The sequence below is a fragment of the Filicampus tigris genome, chromosome 1, assembly GCF_054856515.1.
Source record: "Filicampus tigris isolate MCC_2025a chromosome 1, RoL_Ftig_1.0, whole genome shotgun sequence".
Taxonomy (NCBI): domain Eukaryota; kingdom Metazoa; phylum Chordata; class Actinopteri; order Syngnathiformes; family Syngnathidae; genus Filicampus; species Filicampus tigris.
In genome coordinates, this window is record NC_141217.1 from 41258557 (window position 1) to 41271595 (window position 13039).

A 13039-nucleotide genomic window follows, 5' to 3' on the forward strand; every position below is an offset into this window, starting at 1 on the left:
TATCGATATCGTGATAATGGCCTGTAGATCGCAAAGACATGCAATAATTTTCTTCCGGAATTGTATGCTTTTATCTGAATTTGACCAGTCAGATGCAGACTTAAAGCACAAGTCAACCCAAACGTATTTTTTTCAAGAATATGTTCTATCCAAGCCCACTAGTTGAAACACAGCATTCTGATTGATTTTGCGTTTGTGGATTGTTAAATAAGCAGCAAAATGCACCCGTTTTTAAGCCATCTCCGGGGGCGGCCATTTTGTCTTCTGTCGACTGAAAATGACATCACGACTGCTCACGACGAGCAATCACGGCTGAGCCTTTTTCTAAATCTGAGCCGCCATCGGTCGTCGTGAGTAGTTGTGATGTCATTTTCAGTCGACAGAAGACAAAACGGCCGCCCCCGGAGATGGCTAAAAACGAGTGCATTTTGCTACTTAACTTCTATTCCACAAACGCAATATTTCTCCGAATGCCCTGTTTCAACTAGTGGGCTTGGATAGGACATATTCTTGGAAAAAACATGTTTGCGTTGACTTCCCTTTAAAATGTGCATTGCCACCCAATAGTTGGTCATCACCCAGGCCGCAGGGGTGGGCAACCCTTAAAAGAGCCATTTTGACCCAGTTTCTACGGAAAAGAAATAAAATATACTTTTACGCTTGTAAAATAGTGTGTTGCATATGAAATCCATGCAGTCCAACTATGTATCAGAAAATTACATTTTATTTACTAAATGAACACATTTTGAATTCTTACCAAAGAAAAGTGCAGAGTTGAAGGTCTCTTTCAAACGAATTAAAAAGCTGAACTTAAATGACCCAACTCGTAAACCAAAAGGCCTGAATTTAAAAATAGAATGGAAAAAGGAGCACTCTTTCACGGAACAATGAAAATAAAATAAGTGCCTGAAAATGAATTGGACCACCTGGTTAATGGGACTTCTGCTCCTGAACCTTTGCGCACAGCGTCTGCAAATCAGGGCCGACTGGAAGCCGCTGTCTTTTTTTGAAATCCAAATCCAATTTTTGTGCGTAAGCGCTCATATTACGTGATAAAAGTGCGACCTGGCCGCTCGGGCTGCCGTCCCGGTGCAAAGAAATCCGATCCCATCTACGGCCACATGTGAAAGTGGCCAAAAAGGTCATTGATAAGAAGACATGACGCACGTTTTTCCAGACAAAGAACATACACTTCAATTGGACTCTTCTATTGTCCCGAGCCACAGGAGCCGCAACATAAGGAAGGATGAAAGAGCCGTGGGTCGCTGACCCCCGACTGCAATAAATGAGCTGAGAGCACATTGAGCATCCTTATTTTGCAGCATGAAAGAAATGACTTCTTTCATCAGATCATAAAGAGGTCATTTCTTCACGCTCAATATCCCAATAATATCGATAGCGCATGCTTTTCCAATATCGTGCAGCCCTATTTGACACTTGATGATCAAGTTTTTATTCCTTACACGAGTTACCGCCACTGAGGCGCATGAAGTGCAATCGCGTTTGAATTGGATTTAGGACGAGGAAAAATCCACCAAAACCTTTTCATTTGGACGATAGCCTTCCAATTTGTCATGTTTGACTTTTCTCCTGTTGTAACATTTCATCATGTGTTACTTTGCACGTTCTCATTATCCTTTCAGATTTCCCCCCCAATTATTCCAAATGTTGTCACTCAACCATGGACTCCTTTCCATTTCCTGTGTCATTCCATGTCCAACAGGCACATAAGACATTTAGGCAGCAACCGAGGCGGGCTCTTGAATTCATGCAGCCGCGGCTCTCCCTGGGCAGCATCTGGGATTTCAAATTCATTGATCTTGCTTGTCTTTGCTTCTTTTGTTTGCATTGATTTCAATTTCCTCCTCTTTGCTTTTGACTTGAAAGCAACCAATCGGTGCGAGGGAGAGCGGCCCGGTTGGCAACGCAAATGCGGGGGCTCGCCCGGCATGTGAACTGGGGAGCTCTCTTTGGGCGCCTGCCCCTCCGCATGTCTCCGCTTGACGCACTCACGTTCACATAGTCACTGTGTGGGACATGCGAAAACATGCCGCCTGCACCAAAGTCAGGCGCGCTATTATTATTATTATTATTACAATGAAGAATAAATTGTATGGTCACGATGCTTTGCTTATAGTCCATTAATTTGTACATGTTTGACAGTTGTTGCGACTTGGGGGGGGGGGGGGGGGGGGTCACCGCAGCAAGTCAGCCGCACGAGTTCACGTCACATTTTCTCCATTCTCTGCACCGAGATTGTGTACTGTAATTACACGCAATTAGGCGGCGTCTTGTGTCTGGTGACGTCCAGAAGCCAAAAGGTTCCCCGCAGCTCAGTTTTGATCCTGAAAGTCGACCATCATCTGGGAAGAAAGACGCAAAGAAGACGGACGGTGTTTGCTGAGGTTTCCCGGGTGGCTCAACTCAAGGCCGTCGGTCGCGTCTCACCGCATCGAGATCCGAGCGACTGACCGACTGCTCCAAGTATCTGTAGACGTCGGGCGATACGGGCATCATTTTCTCTTGCAGTCGGGCCGGATGCCTGCGAAAGCCGGAAGCCAAGGTCAACCGGAGGTCCGGGCCGGGCCGGGCTCGGCGCCGCCGCCCGAAAAGGCCGCTTACACTTCCGAGACGGATATGAGCTCGGTCTTCATGTAGCCGCTCTTCCCCGCGTTCTCCATGTCCATGGGCTCCGGAGCTGGATGCCGGTTGGACGCCAATCACGCACCATAGCGACCGGCGTAAGGACTAGAAGTGCTAGAGCGCTGCGCCGGCGGGCTCGCTTGCCCTCGTGGCACCAAGCGAAGAAGACGCGCCTTACCTTCGGAGTTTTTGGCATAGTACTTCTTGAAGGCGGTGTCTTTTGGGATGTCGGGGTAGAGGAAGCGCAGCGGGTTGTCGGGGATGTCGTCGGTGGCCATCACCTTGTACGTGCGGATGATGTCGGGCAGCGAGACGGCAGTCAGGTCCCTCTTTGTGTACGGCTCCACCGAGTGGAAGATGGGCTTGTCTGCGGGCGGGAAAAGAAAATGGAGCCAGCGCGCCGGGTGGAGTCACGCCAGCCAAGACGCCGCTCACTGTGCATGTCGTGCTCGATCCAGGTGAAGGTGATGGCGCCTTCTTTGCTGCTTTCGCTGAAGCGCAGCAAGAAGGTGCCGGGGCACTTGTCGCTCAGCAGGGCCTTTTCGCGCTCCTTGCTGATGAAGCCCATGATGAAGCTGCACGGACACACCGCCCATGGGAGTAACACAAGTGGTGGTGGGGCGCGCCCATACCAAAGCCCATCGTGGATTTGAACGTGAGATCGATCGGTATTCGCGGCTGTCAATTCGAATGGAAGGGAAGCGCGTCTACGGGATCTTCGGAGCCAAGCTGAGCCGCTTGAGAATGGCGCTCACGCCCCTTCCCGCCCCTTCCCGCCCCTTCCCGCCCCTTCCCGCTCCTTCCAGCTCCTTCCAGCTCCTTCCAGCCCCTTCCAGCTCCTTCCCGCCCCTTCCCGCCCCTTCCCGCCCCTTCCGCCTTCTGTCTCAGCACAGCGGCGTTTCGCCTTGGCTCCGCTGCCACCGGCCGACACGGCCTCCCATGGAGTGAGCGAGAGCACGCGCCAGGTGGCCTGCAAACAAGTCGGGACTCACCCGTCGTTCCAGAGGAAAAGCAAGTGTCTCTTGATCAGATCCAGGATGCCTTCGATCCACAACCAGAAGGGACAGGCTTTCTCGTTGGCGTTTTGTGGCTGCGCGCGAGCAAAGTTTCGCTTAGCGGTGCGCATCTTTTCGCAGCGCCAGTAAGTGCTGTCACTGTGCCATTCCTTCCGTGTGTCACCTTGCAGAACTTGTTCCAGGGAATCAGCCCGTCCGGGTTCCTCTGAGCTTTGGGACCTGCGGAGAGAGAGTCACGCATCGCGGGCACGTGAGCAGCGTCGGGCACGAGTCCGCGCCGGGTCGGGCGCCGCCGCAAGTCGTCTGACCCAGCAGCTTGTCGGCCAGCATGTTGAGCTGCTCCTGGCTCAGGCCCCGCTTGGTGACGGAGGAGAACTGCCAGCCCAGAACCTCGGAGAGCTCGGACCACTTGGCTGCCGGGGGAGACAGGAAGAACTCCAGGTTCTGGGAAGGGAGACCGCGAGCGGAGTCCGGCGTAAGCTCCAGAGGCGAACCCGGATTGCCCGGCGTGGCCACGCGCTCACCTTGGGCTCGTTGGTCAGCATGTTGTACCACAGGATGGAGGCCCAGCCGCTGGGCAGCTGGCACACGTTGGAGATGACCACCACGGGCAGAGACAGCGCCTGACGCGCACACGCGGCCGAGCGTCAGACGTTTGCTTGGGCCGCGGCCGCGGCCGCAGCCGCAGCCGCAGCCGCAGCCGCAGCCGCAGCCGCAGCCGCAGCCGCAGCCGCAGCCGCACCCACCTCCAGCTTGATCTTGGTTCCGGACTGGCTGAGCTGCAGCTCCGACTCAAAGCTCAGAGAGTGAAGCTCCTTTGTGACGATCAGCGGACCCTAGACACAGCGGCGCACCCGGGTCCGTCCGTGTATTTGGCAACCGTCCGCCCGCCCGCCCGAGCCCAGAGAGAAAAACCTTAAACGCACCGAAGCGTCTTACCTCACTGTTTCGGTTTCCCGTCACTTTCTGCTCTTTCAATTGCTGAGTGAGGGCAAAAGAACAAAACAAAACATTTTAGTGGACTTCCAAAGAAGTGCATTCCCTGCAAAAACACTACTCGGGTGAAGCTGGCGAGGTCAGACTTTCTTGCGAACGTTTAGGGTGAACCTCAACGGCGCTACGACCTTTCCGGGTGAACTTCTTTTCTCAACTTTGGAAGGAATGCACGTTTTGAGTCGACGAACTTTCCGTTCTCTAGCAAAGAGCCGAACGGCCACGATCACAGCGGCCGTTCCGTGCACAAACATTTCCAAGGACAAGGTCGTCCGCTCGCATGTCTTTGTGTGACGCTTGGTTTGTCTTTTGTGACCTGCTGGCGACATTCTGAGACACTCAACCTTCAAACTTTTTGCTTCTGGGTGGCCACTTCCTGTTTCAAGTCTTGTCGAATTGCTCACTGCTGGGTAGGTTCCTCTTGGTCTGGCCATGTCAATATCAGAGGCAGACTGATATGGGTTGCCGATGCAGATGTTTGGCGGAATAAAGTTCCCATCGTTTTCAAAATAGATGTCACGAATAGAATAACTTCTAAGGCATGCATTACAGCCACAACATTTGACAGTTTTGCAAAACGCCTTTAGTATTTCACTTTGGAACAGAAAAAGCACAGATTTTTCTTTTTTTTGTCTTTGGGGGCGGGGATGTTTGAATGTGTTCAAATGAGTAAAAGAAAAAAAAGGAGAGATTTGACCAATTGTTTTTTGGTTTTTTTTCCAAACGCTAATATCAACCGGTTTTAAATCAGTCTATTTAACATCCGCGCCATGCTCCTTTTTCATTTTGGAAAGAAAATGCGAACAGCATGATGACAAGGACCGACAGCAAGTCAATCGGGAACGTATCGGTCGGTCGGCGGGCGGGTCCGTTCGCGTGTTGTGAATTTCAGAAGTTGGGCTCTTTGTTGGACAACAGCAACAAGCGAAGACGAAAAAGCCAAAGGTCCCCAAACGCGAGTGTGGATTTCTCCTGTGAGCAATTCAAGAGCGAAATGAAAGATCTGCCAACTTGCCAGATGTCTGAACTCTGCTGCCAGGCTGCCGTTTGACTCCTCCATGTTCATGACTTTGGTGTTGGTCCCCAAGATGTTGAAGCGACGGAACCTGCGAGACACACGCGCATCTCTGGCCGCCATTCAGCCTGACCAACCGATTTGACTTACTGCACGTGTCGAGTGTGAGAAGACCAACCCCTTCTTGTCGCTCACATCCCTGAAAAAGGTCAAGACGGCACATCGACGGCAAGTTCTTCCAAATTATGGGCGGGCGGCGGCGGCGGCGGCGTGAGCTCGTACTTGTCGAACAGCGCCTTGACTTTGAGCTGATAGTTAAACTCGGGCAGCTTCACCAGGAACCTGCGGACACAAAGCGGATGGCACGAAAATGGCACTTTGCCGCCATCACAGCCCCGACAGTAGGTCTCGTTGGCGGGAGGCTTGCTTTTCCTTACCGCAGTTTGACGGTGAACTGAATGGCGGTTTTCAGCACCAGTGGCCTCTGAGGGTGGGTGGGCATGCAGGGCTGGCGCTCCACAACCAAAGCGCTGCTCACACACAAAACAACACCGTGCACCGTGCGTCGTCACCAGCACAACGGAGGGAGGCAGGGACGGACGAGCGGGCGGGACGGGCGGACGTTACTTGGAGAGCAGGCTCTTGAGCAGCTCCAGGGCTCGCACCTCCAGGAAGTCTTTCTTCAGGGTGATGGGGTCGCTTTCGTAGGTGAACTTCTGCTCCAGCTCCTGCAGCTTCTTGAGATGCTGGCGAAACTGCTGAAGGGCCTCGGCGGTCGTGGTGAACCTGCGGGAGACCGGGACTCGCTGCCAGCAAATTCTCTGCGGACGCCACCGGGACGTGACTTCTTTTCCCACTTGCCAGCCATATCGCTCGGTCAATTTTCCTGCTTTGGCTCCTCGGGTAAAATTTGAGCTTCAGATATGCCGCCGCTCCAGTCAATTGGGGAAAAAAAAGAGCCGCGCTCACCGACGCGCTTTTCAACCCGTATGATGGTGATTTTTCGGTAGGGTTCGTTCAAGGTCGCAAAGGCAAAATTGGGCATCCCGCTGATGGTGATCTTTCGGTAGGGTTCGTTCAAGGTCGCAAAGGCAAAATTGGGCTTAATTACACTTCGGAAAAACAGTTCAGTTCTTTGCATAAGCCTTAAAGGGACCCCCCCCCCAAAAAAACGACGACTCAATTTGATGAATACACATACTTTGGAGTCAGTTGGCCATTTCATTCTGCCAAAAGGTGCAATCGGCATCAGCCGCAAAGAAATCCATATCGTTGTGTCCTATTAAAACCACGAAAGGAATTGTGGCGTATTTTTGTATTTGGAACAGACACTTCAGTTTCATTACAACGGAGAATATCGCCGACGCACAGGTAAAACCGGGTCGGGAGCTTAGTCCCGGCAGGAATCCGAGCGCTAAGCGTAGGCAAGCGTGCGCAGGCAGGCGGCGCCGGCCCTCACCAGTTCTGCAGCTGATCCAGGCAGGCGTTGGGCGGGCCGCCGATGCAGGCGATCTGCTGGCGCCGCTTCCACTCGGGCAGCTCCTCGGAGATCAAGTCCGTCAGCAGCGCTTGCGTCACGTTCAGGAGCTCCGACAGCTGCTGCATCACGTCCTGATCACGCAAAGGCGGCCGTTGACTTTGCTTTGTCTGTCCCGCTTGGATCTTACGCTTCTCAAAGTATTCCGTTTCAGAGTTGAGAAATCTCCAACATTTAACAGACTGCAGAGTTTTTTTGCGGTGGGTTTGTGCGCGCGTGCCGTTTCACATTTGCCGGCGCTGCTGCTGCACCAACCTGCCGTTTAGCTTTCAGGTCCAAGCACATCCTGGTGATGATCAACTTCTCCCTCTCCAGCTCCTTGGGCATCATATCATTCAGTTCGTTCTCTGGGCAAAGACACCAGCGCTCAGGTCAGCTCCAATCGCGCCAGCCCGACGTCCCTCAGCCTCGTCGGCGGCCGCCGCCACCACCTCTGTTCCTCAGCATGTTGAACTTGAAGTCGTACTCGTCCTGCTGATCTTCCAGATTCTTGATGCTTTGATCTGCCACCTGAGACACAAAGCCGTGAAGGCTGTGGCGAACGTTCCCCAAGTCAAAGCTGAAGCGGAGCAGGCGGAATGCGGTCAATGTCATGTCATGTCATCACCTGAGCTCTGTCGCGCATCTCCTTCACTTTGCCGCCCAGTTTCTGTTTCTCCACCAGCATGGCCGACGCCGTTCCCTCGCCTTCCTGCAATTGTCACATGACATCAGCCGTCCTTGCCGCGGTTGCCTTCAAAGCGCAAAGTGCAGTTTTACCATGCTGTTCTTGGCGCACGCAAGGATCACGCGCTCATCCTTGAGGTTCTTTGAAATGATCAAGGCCATGTGCACCGGGTCGTCCTGGAAGCGATCCTGGAAAAGGAGCGGATCAATCGATCGGATTGGCACTCCGACACGTTGCAAGGAAGTGCCCGAAAAGCATGAAAATGCTAAACTAAACAAGAGCGCGTGGCACGTGCAAACGCAAATGTCGTGTTTAAAGAACGCGAGACCCCAAACAAATCATGCATTCAGCTGTGGTAATATTACAAAGCCCTAAAATATCAGGATGCTGACTTTAAAGGGCACTGGCGGCCAACTTAAACACCACCTACGTTAGTCGGATGAAAGGTGATTTATTCGGACCTGTCGGTATAGTTCATTTTCGTTGACTCAAAGTTAAGCATATACTTTATTGCGATAGACGATATGTTGCGGCGGCGGCGGCTTTCTCGTGGACGGACCTACTGCGCTTGTTAACCGACGTATTTGCTTTCTCGTGGACGGACCTACTGCGCTTGTTAACCGACGTATTTGCATTTGTTTTCACCACCCGGTTATGCTTATCGTGATCGTGCGTTTTTGATCGTGTTTTTCCATTTTTACTTGAGGGAACATCTGCCTGGGGACAACAGATGGAAATCAGCTGATGGCTGTAATCTGCCTTGTTTACGTCCGGATTTGTTTATGACCTTCATCAACTTGCGCAGTCCCTTCAAATCAAGGAATTGAAATTGAATTGACTTTCAAGCGGAAGGATAAGCTGCAGTCGGGCAAACGTTAAGTCGGGCCGCACGTTTTTGTCGTACCTCTCGACGTCTCTCGTCTTGGCCATCTTAATGACCGCATTCTTTGTTTTTCTCACCTTGGATATTGCTCGTAGCGCCGCTCTCATTTCAATGTAAAGTGGAACGAAATCAAGAGGAGCGACTTTGTAATCGCAGACAACGAAGGAACGATTTGAGCGGCAAGCTTAATTACCGACAAAGACTTGAACAACCAGTGTGGCGGGGGGAGGCCAGCGCAGTCTGACCTGCAGGTTCCTCTTGATCTTGCGGCAGTTGTGTTGCTGCAGGAAGTTGTTGTCCAGAGCAAAGCGGCTGTGCTGGTCATCCAGCTGGGCCAGGAGGTCATGAAAGCGGACGATCGCTAGCGATTCTTGACCTGCCACCAAGTCCCTGAGGATGCCCACGCACACGCAACGCAGCGCAGCGCAGCGCAGCGCATGAAGTCAACGTGCAATTCACAACAATTTGCATTGTTTGTCGGCATTCAACTCGTGACGGTTTTCTCTCCGTCCCACTCATCTCACCAGTCGATGCTCTCGAGCCACTTGCTCAGGTAATCTCTGATGTCCATGGGGAAGGAGTCGTCGTAGAGCAGGTCCACCTGCTCCAGGTACTTGGAGTCCAGCATCTGAAGCTGGTTCCACTGCGCCATCTCCAGTCCTAGCCGATGGGGAAATTCAACATTCCAGCCTTGAAACGTCGGATCGGAATGTGCTTAAAAAAACAATTGGGATTTGTAACAAGCAACTCTTCATACTTGGAAGGATCGAACCCTACCTCAAAATCAAGTTTTGGGAAATACGGTTCAGCAATTTCATTGTGTTATGCCTGGTCAACATGCACATGTGGTAAATCTAGCTACAAGTCTCGATACTTGTGCAAAGGCTTCGATAGAGCAACCGACGTTGGCCAACCGCGAGCGACGCTTCCCCCCCCACCCCCACCCCCACCGGGGCGTCGGGCCGACTGTCGGCACGTCGCGCTGGAAACTACACCGCAAGGAAAGACGGCGCCGCTGAGCATTAAAGTAGCGTCTGCGCATGCGTGAGATGCGGTAGCCAGTTTACAGTTTACGCAGAAGGAAGTTGAGGACATTAAAGTAAGTCAAACTAAACAAATGGAGCACTGCAAAGATATGCAACAACTTGGTCATAGATGGAGTGGAGGAAACAACAGGAGGGACATGGTCAGACGCAAAAGAAAAAATAAGACAACTTTTGAAGGAAAAACTTCAGCTGCAGGAAAAAATAATCGAGGTGGAGCGAGCACAGCGTACAGGGAAACTACAACCGGGAAGGATGAGGCCCAGGCCTATTGTTGTCAAATTTGAAAAACACAAAGATAAAAAACAAGGGTTTTACAAAAAGCAAAGAACTTAAAGGGCTCCAATATATATGTATAAATGAGGACTTTACGGAAGCCATTCGGCAAAAAAGAAAGGAATTGATCCCAAAAATGAAAGCAGCGCGCGACAGAGGAGAGATTGACCATCTACTTTACGATAAACTTAGAATTCAGCCTCGTACTAGCACGCCAATACAGCGGCAACATGTCCAGCATTAACAAAGCCAACGCTGAGTGACTATTTGAACATCAGGTCCGTGCAATAAATCGAACACCAAAGAAATGGCAAATCCACATACAGAAGAAATACATTGAAGAACTTCTGAATATGTTGAACATGAAACTTTTGATCCTGAAAATAATCTTAGATCCTGATAGCCATTTCTATACAAATACTAATATTGGATGTGAGTATTATAGCGATGATCTGTTAAAGGAAAACGTCAAAATGGACAATGCTCTCTCAATTATACATTTTAACAGCAGAAGACCAACTCGGGCCACCTCGCTTTGTTTCCGCGGAAACTCGGCTTCGCCCCGAGTCCTCAAATTTTCGGCTCTTTTCCGGTGTCTGTTGTATATAGCGTTTGATGTTGATTTATTGATTTCACGTGTTGTATTATGGCTATTTTGTTGTTTGTATGTAAAGTGATTTGTTACAGCTCCAGCTGTTGTGAAATGCGCTATACAAATACAATTGTATTGTATTGTATTCTCCATATCTGTTTTTCTTGAATGCTCCCAGATTCATGGCCCTCCATTATTCCTGCTGTCTTGTCTCTGTTTGATTCGGTTTCTATCCCGTTGGATGATCTGTCCTGGCCCATCCACACTCCCTCACTGGCCATTGCAGCTTCCAAGTTAGCGTCCAAGTCAAAATAAAACAAAATACGGGGTGCTTTTCATCCATCTGCCTGTCTGTCTAAATCTGTCTTCTCAACCGGGAAGGCTAAATTGGCGGTTGGTGCTGAAAATGTCACCACACTTTATACATCCATCCATTATCGATAGCGCTTCTCCCCACAAGGGTCGCGGGGCGTGCTGGAGCCTATCCCAGCTGTCTTCGGGCAGTAGGCGGCCGACACCCTGAATTGGTTGCCAGCCAATCGCAGGGCACACAGAGACAAACAAACAGCCGCACTCACAATCACACCTAGGGGCAATTTAGAGAGTCCAATCAACTTACCGTGCATGTTTTTGGAATGTGGGAGGACACCGGAGTACCCGCAGAAAACCCACTTTAAACATGTATAGCTCTAAAAAGGCTGTTTAATTACAGCACAACAATATATAGCCCAAATATAAAAAGAAGCAGCCTATTAAAACAAACAAATGAATGCTTTATTTTCTCATGTGGCCTCTTTGGAAAATAATTGCTCTCATTCAATCATATTGTCAACCGGCGCTAACTTTGTCACTGTACATTTGTCGTCATGCGAGAAGGTTGAACAAGTAACTTGTCGAAGTAAAAAAAAAAAAAAACGTGTCGTAAGGAAAGCGTAGAAGGTTTACAGATGTAGACAGACAGATTACGGAATCGCATTAAAACGGGGCGGCACGGTGGCCGACTGGTTAGCACGTCCGCCTCACAGTTCAGAGGTCGTGGGTTCGATCCCGGCGGCCCCGGCCTCCCTGTGTGGAGTTTGCATGTTCTCCTCGCGCCTGCCTGCGTGGGTTTTCTGCGGGTACTCCGGTTTCCTCCCACATTCCAAAAACATGCATGGTAAGTTGATTGGACTCTCTAAATTGCCCCTAGGTGTGATTGTGAGTGCGGATGTTTGTCTTTGTGTGCCCTGCGATTGGCTGGCAACCAATTCTGGGTGTCCCCCCCCCCCCCCCCGCCTACTGCCCAAAGACAGCTGGGATAGGCTCCAGCACGCCCCGCGACCCTTGTGAGGTGAAGCGCTATCGATAATGGATGGATGGCATTAAAACGGAGGGAGGGAATTCGTCGTGGTAAAAATCCACCTACTTAAGCACAGGATGTGTTTCTTCGTTACTTCTGACAAGGTGACATGCGTCAATCAGATATTCCACGTAACATAGATTATCATGATAGTAACTACAGTATTTGATGACTAACATAATAATGAGTCCCAGTTTTTGGGGTAAATTTAAAGCAAAACACACGTTATTTTATTGCGCTGCTCACTTGTACTACTAGATTCAGCACTCGTATATGTACAACATTCCAAATATTGAAACTTACCGTTTATAATTAGGTGGAAATAAGAAGTCAAGAAATTGAGACAGAAGAGATCGTTGTGTTCAGCTTCCTGGTGGCTTGCTTCTTGTTCCTTGTTCGGGCAAAATATTGTCAGTTTGCCTGGGACACTGGAAGTAACCAATCGCCGCCAAGATTGTATGACAGTGGTCCGCCCATTTTTTTGGACAGCCAATCAAATTGCTCAAGAGTGGCTGTTCTGTCATTAAGGAAGCGCCCCTATAATGGCAAGAGTACGTAGTTAATTACATGTCAAATGTCTTGTTACAGCGCGAGACCAAGACTCAACACGTGAGCTCTGATCTTGTGTTTTTTTGGTCTAGCAATTGTACTCCCAGTATATATTTTTGTATGATAAATAAACCAGAGACTCGTTGTCTTGGGGGGGTGTATCATTTATTGAAACAGCCGCTGCGATGACCACGTGTTTTCAGAGAAAGCGAAAAGAACTGCAATAGCCTCCGAAACTGAAACCTATCGTCCTCCACCTCTGTTACTTTCCGGTGCACTCTGCAGAAACTCAAGTTTATGGCACCTTAATGCCCGTTACATGAGACAATTACATACATTGTAAATGAAATAAAAAATGTAAATAATAAATATGAATAATAATAATAATAATGCATGTTGATGTCTCTAAAGCAGCAAATTTTTATTTTCAAAGAGACATTCCCTATTTAGATGAATAAATGTAAATAAATACAGTACAAAAGTACA

At 50.0% G+C, this 13039-nt stretch overlaps 1 protein-coding gene across 1 annotated transcript; it reads right to left on the minus strand.

Moving 5' to 3' along the window:
• Positions 1-706: 706 nt before the first annotated feature.
• On the minus strand, positions 707-12446 carry stat1a (signal transducer and activator of transcription 1a). Its single transcript, XM_086041943.1, has 24 exons — positions 12308-12446; positions 9279-9414; positions 9000-9144; positions 7964-8059; positions 7812-7895; positions 7636-7714; positions 7460-7551; positions 7127-7278; positions 6295-6453; positions 6105-6197; positions 5950-6009; positions 5846-5866; positions 5668-5758; positions 4599-4640; positions 4406-4495; positions 4184-4282; positions 3968-4103; positions 3823-3878; positions 3636-3733; positions 3079-3218; positions 2822-3010; positions 2623-2698; positions 2449-2542; positions 707-2363 (listed from the first exon to the last, which is right to left on the minus strand). The coding sequence occupies exons 2-24, from the start codon at positions 9404-9406 to the stop codon at positions 2334-2336; spliced, it is 2250 nt and encodes a 749-aa protein (XP_085898069.1). The 5' UTR covers positions 9407-9414; positions 12308-12446; the 3' UTR covers positions 707-2333.
• Positions 12447-13039: the final 593 nt, after the last annotated feature.

Excerpts from the sequence above, each read along its gene's own strand:
- stat1a (XM_086041943.1), bottom strand. The coding sequence starts at position 9,406 with ATGGCGCAGTGGAACCAGCTTCAGATGCTGGACTCCAAGTACCTGGAG. Across the intron at positions 7,552-7,635 it reads CAACATGCTGAGGAACAGAG|AGAACGAACTGAATGATATG; the intron begins GTGGTGGCGGCG and ends GTCTTTGCCCAG. Across the intron at positions 3,011-3,078 it reads GATCGAGCACGACATGCACA|ACAAGCCCATCTTCCACTCG; the intron begins GTGAGCGGCGTC and ends TCCCGCCCGCAG.